At 36.1% G+C, this 11,463-nt stretch overlaps 1 protein-coding gene across 1 annotated transcript; it reads right to left on the bottom strand.

Moving 5' to 3' along the window:
• Positions 1 to 10,069: 10,069 nt before the first annotated feature.
• LOC127527112 (trace amine-associated receptor 13c-like) lies at positions 10,070 to 11,101 on the bottom strand. Its single transcript, XM_051924749.1, has one exon. The coding sequence runs from the start codon at positions 11,099 to 11,101 to the stop codon at positions 10,070 to 10,072; it is 1,032 nt and encodes a 343-aa protein (XP_051780709.1).
• Positions 11,102 to 11,463: the final 362 nt, after the last annotated feature.

Here is an 11,463-nt window from a genome sequence, read left to right on the forward strand (position 1 = left end):
AAATATTGGATTGTTTTTTTCTTAGTCTTATCCCGTTTTTTTATATTTTCATATTTTTTTGTAAATGAAGTCCATGCACCTATCCTTCTCCACGAAAATCTTCATCACTTTCTTGTAGAAGTCCTCATTTTCCTTAGGTTTTAAAAATCTTAATCTTCCATTTTGGCAGTCAATCTGAACAAAAAATAAAAATAAATGGACCACTGCAGTGCACTTGACTTTCTGATATTGCTAACTTATTGGTGCCTAGAGACTCTGTGTAGAAGAACAGCAGCAACATCCACCTGTTGGGCTCACATTCACCCCCATTCAGTACAGCACAGTGCTCTCTGCCTTATATTGTGCCTTTTCACTGCGGTTTTATGTCTGATTAGCAAGACTAAATGTGTCACACACATTCATTAAGGGTATTAGCCAGACTGTGGAAAGTCAGGGTGTATAATAAATGTGTCTGCAAACATTATATTGGCGACATACAGACAGATAGCAAGAGGCACGTGCCAATTGCATGCATCCACCCAGTATGTGAGGGATAGCGTAGTTCGAGGTGAGGCTCGGCTCGTCGCTGCTGCACCTTGCGTTTCTCCCCTGTATTTGAACAGGAAATGTGCCAATTCAGCAATTTTGACTATAAAAATTATCAAAATTATTGGAATCATATAGAAAACAAATTTATACCAAAGACCAGTGCAAACATTTATTTTATATTATCATTATTAGTTTATTTACTTTTCATGATGACAGGTGACCGCACATCCCTGCTAATCTATAGTCAGAGAGATAAGGAATAGTAACAATATGCCAATTCAATTCAGCTTGTGGGGGTTATAAGAACCTTCCATAGACTATGCACTAATATATAGGCAAACATTTAATATAACTTAAATAACTAGCAAATGGCTCTTACAGGCCTATTAATATATTCAGTAATACAGTATACAGTAATGTGTAAGTTTTTTTTTATCTCTCTTTTATGGTTTTCTAAGTTTTTGTTTCCTATGTATTGTATTGTATTACAAGAAACTACTGTAAAATAAAAAAAAATGTTGCCTTTCATGTAAAAGATATGTCAAATCCTTTTACAATGCTGCCTTTTCTTATGGTATAAAACAATGGGACCTTGTAGTGTTTACAGTTCGTTGGTATTTAATTTTGTGCAGAATAGTACAGTAATCCCTCCTCCATTGCGGGGGTTGCATTCCAGAGCCACCCGCGAAATAAGAAAATCCGCGAAGTAGAAACCATATGTTTATATGGTTATTTTTATATTGTCATGCTTGGGTCACAGATTTGCGCAGAAACACAGGAGGTTGTAGAGAGACAGGAACGTTATTCAAACACTGCAAACAAACATTTGTCTCTTTTTCAAAAGTTTAAACTGTGCTCCATGACAAGACAGAGATGACAGTTCTGTCTCACAATTAAAAGAATGCAAACATACCTTCCTTTTCAAAGGAGTGCGCGTCAGGAGCACTGAATGTCAGAAAGTGAGAGAAAACCAAACAAATCAATAGGGCTGTTTGGCTTTTAAGTATGCGAAGCACCGCCGGTACAAAGCTGTTGAAGGCGGCAGCTCACACTCCCTCCGTCAGAAGCAGGGAGAGAGAGAGAGAGAGAGAGAGAGAGAGAGAGAGAGAGACAGAGGAAAACAAACAGTCAAAAATCAATACGTGCCCTTTGAGCTTTTAAGTATGCAAACCACCGTGCAGCATGTCGCTTCACGAAGCAACTGCACACAGAAGGTAGCAACTCTTTCAGCATTTTTAGACGAGCGTCTGTATCGTCTAGGTGTGCGAACAGCCCCCCTGCTCACACCCCCTACGTCAGGATCAGAGAAAGTCAGCGCAAGAGAGAGAGAGAGAAAAGTAAGTTGGGTAGCTTCTCAGCCATCTGCCAATAGCGTCCCTTGTATGAAATCAACTGGGCAAACCAACTGAGGAAGCATGTACCAGAAATTAAAAGACCCATTGTCCTCAGAAATCCGCGAACCAGCAAAAAATCCGCGATATATATTTAAATATGCTTACATATAAAATCCGCGATAGAGTGAAGCCGCGAAAGGCGAAGCGCGATATAGCGAGGGATCACTGTATTCAGTTAGCCACAGAGAACTGATAAGTTTATGTATTACTATAAAGGGAGAAATTACTGATAATACTTTTACTGCTCAGACTACATGAATGGTACACTTTGAAATTGACAATATATATATATATAAATACTGTTAAAGCTGAAACTTACTGCTCGTAATGACCCAACAAGAAAGACTGAAAAGAAGATAACTAATAAAGAGCTTCAGTGTTTTAGTGTCAGAGGGGGACATTTTTTGTACACTGGGTGGTTCCATTAGGCACCCATTTTTGGGACTGGGGGTGAGAAGTTAAAAGGCTGTCTGCAGGATGTATGTATTTGCTGTATTGCAAAGGAATCACCACTTTGAAGTTTACGGCTGGTTGAGATTACAAACAATACCAAGTTGTGATAACAGAACTGCTCCTTCCTTGGAGGATGTCTGTATTTACCTGACTTGGAAATATTGGTTTCTAATCAGCAGATCTGTACTCATTAATGGTCGGTAACAATACATTTTGTTAACTTGTGTTTTCATTAATTGTTAAACCCAGGAAATTTAGATGTGCCATTGTTTAATCAGATTGTCCAGAACTGATAATGGCAGGGACTGAAGGAGATTTAAACTTCTGGGCAGGAGAAGGCAAAAAGAAAGAACGGTCCACTGAGAACGCTACCAAGATACTCGCAGAGAGCACAGGGGCTCGCTGGCAGACTGGGGTACGTGGCTGGCATGACGTGAGGCACAAGGACGGCAACACTTACTTCCAGGGAGGAAGAGACAGCTCCACAAGGAGACATCAGTTGTGAGTCCAGTGAGAGAGGGAAGCCGCATAAAAGGACCAAGCAAAGCTGGCAGATGAGAAATGAGGTGTGCCTAGGTCACAGCAACATAAGGAGTGGGAAAAAAGAACGACAAGGAGACACTGACAGGGATTCCACGATTTGACAAAACTTATGTCGGGAAACGAGTGTCCTGTGAACAGAGTGCATCAGTGGACAGTTGGACGAATAATTGTTGGGGTAACAGTGCACAAACTGGACTTGCCTCTATTAAAGGTTGTATCCTCCAATTCTTGTTTTTAACGGACTTTTAGAGTGTGGATTGTGTGTTTTCCTTTTTAAAAAAAAAGGAAATTCATTCCTGATATTTTTAGATTTTGTTATGTTCGTTTATCTTTTTAATGTACTTTATATTGTCTTGTGTAATAGAAGTTACTGTTGCTTTTCCTGAAATTAGTGTTGTGTCTTTCATTGTGTGTTTACTCACTGCCCAATTTAAAGAAACCTGTTTGCTATTATCAGTAAATTTCAAGAGTTCCCAGTCTCTTAATAAAACTGGGTGGCGTAGTCAGATATTTTAATGGCTGTCTAAGTTAAATTACCTGTAAGTGTGACCAGACACCTGTCACATTAGCATGATGCCAAAAGATGTGAAAGTCTCATGAAACAGATGGAAGCTCAACCTTATGCACTTCTGTGATCTTCCTGACAGCTGCCACTGCCCTTACACAATGATTTTAGTCTTTGCTGCTGACTTGATTGCTGTATGTGGATAGAAAATGTATTTACATTTCCACTCATGTTAAATGTGATCACTATCTGTTACTGACCAACTCCAATGTGGTCAAGTGCTATCCAGTCATGATTTATATTAAAGCAGGTGTATATGCATATATTTTGCTTTAGCTATAAATCTTTCTGTTTCTTGATTTCCACCCTGTAAAGACTCAGTCAAAAAACAACTGCTCAATCCCAATAGGAATCTGAACTACTGTATGTTCGTATTTAGCCAAAGCCACATTGTACCCCCCCACACACCTGTCCCCACCAACAAGAAAAAACAACTATTAACAGAATGAAAGTATAAAATACAGAATAAAAGTAAATTAAGTAATTTAATAACAATGAAAATTAATAACTTTGCTACAGTAAATTTGCACCAGTAATCAGTCAAGAGGTGGACTTGTGTACACCAGTGTGACACCAGATTTACAGAGCTGCATCATCCACCAGCAATCCACAAGTTTTAGACTATAATCCAGGGTTTTGACTCCAGGTTTTGATGATGCACACATGTTTTGCACGTTTTTATTGCATCATTGTACAAATTGATCTGCCATTCTAAAGGAGAATGTAATAAAAATGGCCTTATGGTGATTTTAGCAGAATGTTCACTGAAATTGTTATACTGAAAGTAGCCTGCCAGATTATAGAATTATAATTATTAGTAATTATTAGTCCAGCAGTAATTTTTTAGGTTTGATCTCCTCGATCCCCTGAGTTAATTCTACTTACCAGCCCTACACTGTATTCAGCTGTTCACAGCAGGATCACCATTTAATTAACATTACCTTGATTTCATATTCTAGCTGCTGAAGAGTGAGATATTTACATTATAGATATATGTTTCATTGGCGATTCTAAATTGGCCCTAGTGTGTGCTTGGTGTTTGTGTGTGTCCTGCGGTGGGTTGGCACCCTGCCCGGGATTGGTTCCTGCCTTGTGCCCTGTGTTGGCTGGGATTGGCTCCAGCAGACCCCCGTGACCCTGTGTTCGGATTCGGCGGGTTGGATAATGGCTGGATGGATATATGTTTCACTAAGACTAGATTTTCAGTCTGTTAATATTTCATATTTAACAGTTTGTTGTAAAATACGAGCCCCTTTATTGTATGCATGCTATATTATTAGATTCTGTGGAAGCATCTGTCATTATCAGTATGAATATACTGCATGTCTCCATTGAGAATTTTTATGTGAACTTTAAATCTTAACTCTGGAAAAATGAACTCTTCTGTCAATTGGCCACAGTTTAAAAATTAATTAATGGATAAATATTGCTGGGTTACATTTATGTATTTCATTTACTTAAGAATACTTTTTTTCTTTTCAGTCTGCATGCAAAGCTGTTTCCCACCAGAAAATATTAGCATCCTTTAACAATGTGATACTGTCTCCATTGAGTATTTTTATGTGAATTTTAAATCCTAACTCTGGCAAAATGAACTCTTCTGCCAATTGGCAATAGGTTGAAACTTAATTAATGGATCAATATTGCTGGGTTATGTTTATGTATTTTATTTACTTAAAAATATTTTTTTTTTCTTCTGTCTGCATGCAAAGCTGTTTCTCACCAGAAAATATTGGCATCCTTTAACAATGTGGTACCTATCTATAAATTAACAAACAAATATTATTTGTGAAGCTATCAGGAATTGGCATCAGTATCCTACTTTTTTCATTATTTAGCATACTGTGATTTTGTGCCATCTGCCAGAGAAAGGTCTACAGACATGAATGATGTAAGGGGATTGATATGAGTAAATTTGTGTGAACCTTAGTACCTTTAAATATGGTGAATGGAGCACTTTTTTGATGAGATTTTTTTTAACACATTGACTTTAAAAAAGTCTCTGTTGTATAAATTAATGTTATGCCTTATTTTTGTTTCACAATTCACTGAAAAAAATACAAACTCTCCGAAGTGGCCTTGATATTCTGCAGTTTGCTAGTGCCACGTTACTGAACTTCTGGTTACAGGGGCACTCAACATTATTCTTCTCTTATTGTGAGTTTGATTCTGTAGTATCACTAGTCAAGATGCAGCTTTTTCCTACTGATGGAAAGTTATCAAATATCCAGATCTGTCGACAGTTATACACCTCCAGACCAATAAATTATAAATGAATTGTACTTTTCAGCACAATAACACAATAAGGAGGTAACAATAGTTTCAACTTTATTTTATCTATTTATAGTGGATTCAGAAAGTATTCAGACCCTCAAACACTCTGCACACTTTATTATGTGGTAGATTTATTTTTAAATGGGAAAAAATTTTGTTGTTGCTCATCAGTCTACTGAATAACCTATAATGATAAAATAAAAAAAAAAGCTTTTAGAAAGGTTCACAATTTTTTTTCAAGTCAAAAATGTAAAGTTCTCATTCATATCACTATTCAGACCCATAACTCAGTACTTTGTAGAAGCCCCTTTGGCAGCAATCCCAGCTTTGAAACTTCTTGGGTACGTTTTGCACCCGCCTTGATTTGAGCAGTTTATTCCATTCTTCCAGGAAGATCCTTTCAAGCTCTGTTAGACTGGATGAGAAGCATCTGTAAACTGCCTACTTTGGGTCTCTTCTCAGATGTTCTATCAGGTTTAAGTTTGGGCTTACTCAAGAACAGTCTGAGATATCCCCAGATGTCACTCCACTATTGTATTGTATGTATACTTTGGGTCATCAGACCAGACGGTCTTTATCTTATGCTCTCAAAATTCTTTAAATGCTGTTTGCCAAACTCCAAGCAGGAGTTAACCACTTTACCATGAAAACCTGCCTGATGAAGTGCTGTTAAGATGGTGACCCTTCCAACAAATCCACACACCTTAGCAGAGGACATCTGAAGCTATGTTAAGAGTGATCATTGGGCTCTTGGTCATCTTCTTAACCATGGCCCTTTTTGCCCAGTTAGTCAGTCTGGCCTGAAATCCAACTCTGGGATGAGTCCTGAAGATTCCAAACTTCTTCCATTTTACAGTTATTGAGGCCACTGTGCTTCTGGGAACATTGAAAGTTTTAGGAATGGTTTTATACCCTTGTTCTGATCTGTGCCTCACCACAATTTGATCATAGAGGTCCACAGAGAGTTTGTTGGACTTCATGGGTTGGTTTATGTTGTGGCATTCAGCGTGAATTCTGGGAGCTTACATACGCAGATGTGTACCTTTCTAAATAATGTGGAATCAATCCAGTTTGCCACAAGTGGACTCCAATCAAGTTCTACACACACCTCAAGGATAATTAAAGGAAACAGGATGAGCCTGACCGCTTAAATTTCTGATTTTTAATACATTTCAAGCCTTTCTGAAAACATGTTTTTAGTGTGTCATTATGGGTTGTTGAGTATAGATTCATACACAAAAAAGACAACTTTATCCATTTAAAATTAAATACAATATATATTATTTAACTTTAAAAATACTTGTGATATACTACATTTTAGGTCACACACAATGGTCTCATGCACTCGAAAATTTAATTATGCTCACTTATTGCAACAACATCATTTGTTTTAACACTTCAGAAAGTAATGACACTGTGACAGAGAGCCCATAACGTACTAAATATTTCTTCTATTCATTAATGTAATATGCTTGATTTTTAAATATCATACACTAATACTTTGTCATCTGGCACATACATGGACTAAATATACAAAGTACTTGTGTTTTTATTTACCTGTACATCAGTGTTCACTCTTCTGTAAACTTCTGAGGTACTTAATATTCAAGACTAATAATTGTAATTGTTGCTCTGCGTTTAGTTTTCATAAAGATTTCTTACTGTATTTATGCTGTCCAGAATCCATTATTAAGTATAGATTGACTGACAAAAATGACAATTTTATCCAATTAAAATGAATTAAAATTAATTTTAATTGATTACAGAAACATTCTGCTCTTTGACTTTGACATTATAATAAAGAAATCCAAAAAGGTTATTTAGTTAAACTTGTGGTTACATGACGAAAAAAAAAAGTGATACTTTTTGATAATCAGAAATATGCAATAATATTCTTCAAACATTGTCTAATTTCACATCTTGCCTGAAGAAGGGGCCTGAGTTGCCTCGAAAGCTTGCATATTGTAATCTTTCTAGTTAGCCAATAAAAGGTTTCATTTTGCTTGGCTTTTCTCTACACATTGTATAGGGTAATGGTATCAGAATTTATATCACAATCTTATTTTTCATTTAAGTAAGTAAGTTTATGTGATTATTTATTTGGAAAAGACTCTTGAAACAATGATTTACAGAGTGTTTTAAACTGTACAGCAGTTATCAACACTAAGATGTCAATTACAAGCACATTAATGACACAGAAAAGAAATAAACAAAAATATAATATAGCTAAGCACTAGCACATTTTTTTCATTTGATATTAGAATTAAAAAAAAATCTATACTACTAAATAAAGAAAGAAAAAACATAAACTAAAATTGTGGAGGAGGGTGCCATCCTTTGCTTTATATTAATGTATATTAAAAAGTATTAAAAAATAACAAAATAGAAAGCTTCCAGTCTTTTACAACACTCTCATGTTATGCTTAAATATAAAGTAATGTAATTTATATTTTGATATTCACAGTAGGTTTCATCAAAGACCACTTTACCCAAATTACTTAAACTATTGCATTAGTATTTGTGATTTCCTTTAGAAACAATTTTTCAGTGTTTTGAGAAGCTGAGAGGCTGTCTCTTATGTTCATGCAGGACTGATGTAATGTCTTAATGGACAGTTTGATTGAAACAAATGGCAAAGCTCAGTTCAGGTCTTTCAGGTGAATAGTCAGGCATGTAAGCAATGATCTGAACATACAAGCTGTTAGGTGTTTTACAAAGTTCAAAGTGCAAAACAGAAAGAAGTTGTAAGCAGAGTCCTATTCCTAAATCATTTGTTCATGTGCTGGAGCGCATTACTCTTAGTAGGTAGTTCCTTTAATGTCTTAAAAGATGGCACCCATCTTTTTTTTTTAAAGGCAGCTGTGATGACATCACATGTCACACAACATGTTAATAGTGCATCAGGCAATGCCCTTGATCTATAATCTAAAAATGTCCATGTCCATAAGCAATGTCACCAAAGTAATGATAAAAATGTAATCGAAAACTATCCATACTTTGAAAACAAAAAGAAATACATAAATGAGTCAGCAACACATCCCTGACTTTATCCCAAGAGCATTATGTGTAACACAGGAAGGGAGAGGACACTCTCATGCATACATACTTCCACTTTAACTTTAATTAATTACATTTTATAACAGATATATAATTCTGTGAAGCTAAACTGCATCATGTATGATATGACAGAATTTTAGGAGTATATTTGAACATGCTCTTAACTTTAATTTAACATCTTGGTTTTAGTGATTTTGTTTTTTCTTTGAGAAAATTTGAATGTGTTTGACCATCTCTGTTGCTTAAATTACTTTTGGTCATATTCCAGTTTTGTCCAAATGTAATGCATAAATCATCCACAACTAACTCCACTACATTGTTTCTTTTTTATAATATCAAATACTCTTCAGTGGCCTGCTTCTGTACTACAGATATGTTAAATCCAACAATTCAAGCATCGTGTCATCATGGTTTGCTCTGTAGAATGATCCTTCATACATCTGAGATCTTCATTTGCCTGTCTTTTTATGATTCCAAAGACCTGCTGTAGAAGCTTTAGAGAAAATCATTTTAAAATTTTGCCACTACTACCTGGATCTCTTTCTATAGACATTATCTTGAATTTGTGTATGTATGTCTGAATGTCTTTTATATTCAGCCTGACTTCTCTGTTGTTTATCATGTTATACTGTGTGGTCACTTTTAGCATTTAATCTGCATTTAATTCTAATTTTTTGTATATTCAAGGGTCTTGTGCTTTAACCAAGTATAGTGTATACTGGTTATATGTGTATTTTGGTAATATCTTTGCTAAAATGTACTTTATAAAAAGTAATTGAATCCATCCATTTTCCAACCCGCTGAATCCGAACACAGGGTCACGGGGGTCTGCTGGAGCCAATCCCAGCCAACACAGGGCACAAGGCAGGAAACAATCCTGGGCAGGGTGCCAACCCACTGCAGGACACACACAAACACACCCACACACTAGGGCCAATTTAGAATTGCCAATCCACCTAACCTGCATGTCTTTGGAATGTGGGAGGAAACCGGAGCGCCCGGAGGAAACCCACGCAGACACGGGGAGAACATGCAAACTCCACGCAGGGAGGACCCGGGTATCGAACCCAGATCCCCAGATCTCCCAACTGCGAGGCAGCAGCGCTACCCACTGCGCCACCGTGCCGCCCTCTAATTGAATCGTTATTTTTAATTTTTTTAATTTTATGAAGAGTTACTTCACTAATAATTATGGATTGGTTCATAATTTTATGCTTTTTTCCTATTATACATTTATTTATTTGTATATTATATTTTATTTTTCTGGGAAGAGATTTATAAGTGAGGAATCATGCTGTAGTATTTTAAGTGTCAAAATAAGTTTCAGTGCTTTTCGAAACCATGGATAAAATAGTCCATAAATAATAGGATTAAATGCAGAATTAAAGTAAGCCAACCAGCCAAAAATATCAACCACTAACCGAGATGAAGAAACATCAGAAACTGAAGTAAAAAGATTATTAAAACAATATGGTGACCAGCATAAAATGAAAACACTTACCACAATGCCTAGAGTCTTGGTAGCTTTGTTGTCTTTTTTTTGATTTTCTGCATTTCTTTTCCTTTCACCTGTAAGCTTTTGATGCACTAAATGGTGTATTGCTCTGGCATGTTGCCTTGCAACAATGAAAATTTTAGAATACAAGCTTATCATTACAGAAAATGGGAGACAAAATGTGAAGAGAGTATCCAGTAAGCCCCAAAGTGCATTTAGCAGTATCATGCAGTCACCAGGACACAGATTATATACCTCAATTCCATCAGAATTTCCCCTGAAATATAGAAGTCCACTTGAATACAGAATTGGGATTACCCAGCCTATGGCAATAAACATCCAAACTGTAGAAACTGTAATTTTACTGGGGTAATGCATAGGATCACAAACAGCATGATAGCGATCAATGGCGATGAAAACTAAATGAAAAACAGAAACTGCGCATAAAACTACATCTACAAATGAAAACATGATACATACAGTGCTTCCAAAGAACCAGCATGTTTCTACTGATCGAACCATTGCAAGTGGCATTGAAAACAGTCCCAAAAATAAATCTGCCACTGCCAGTGAAAGTACAAGAAGATTAGTTGGTGTGCGAAGCTGTTTAAAATGAGAGATGGAAATAATTACAACTAAATTACCACCTACAGTTACAAGAATTGCAGTTAAAAAGAAGCAATATAGAGCAGCATAGGCCACTTTGGTCCGAACTTCCTTCGGACACGAAATGTTTTCTGACTGAAAGCAGTACTGTAGTGGTTCATCATTCTGCACCTCCGTAAAATTCATAGTCCTCACTCTTTTTGGCACAAGCTGTTAATGGACTGTGCATTAGGTATGTTTCCTATTATACTGAAGAATAACTCTACAATTTAAGAACAACTGCAGACTCTCTCTGGTGAAATCTTTATCTCAGAGTCATCGTCTGCTGAGAATTCAGTGTTAGGCATGAAATATTCCCTGTAGCATTCTGTGTACAAAACAGATGGTGTTTATGCTCATTCACAACAAATATTTACTTATCATTTTATATTAAGAAAGTGTTTATTTGCAATTAGGAAACATGGTTATTTATTATTTTAACATTTTGAGCTGCATAAAAATATATTAATTGATAAAATGTCTTAATAAAAATAGCACATGTAGTATGT

The sequence above is a fragment of the Erpetoichthys calabaricus genome, chromosome 3 (assembly GCF_900747795.2).
Source record: "Erpetoichthys calabaricus chromosome 3, fErpCal1.3, whole genome shotgun sequence".
Classification (NCBI taxonomy): Eukaryota; Metazoa; Chordata; class Cladistia; order Polypteriformes; family Polypteridae; genus Erpetoichthys; species Erpetoichthys calabaricus.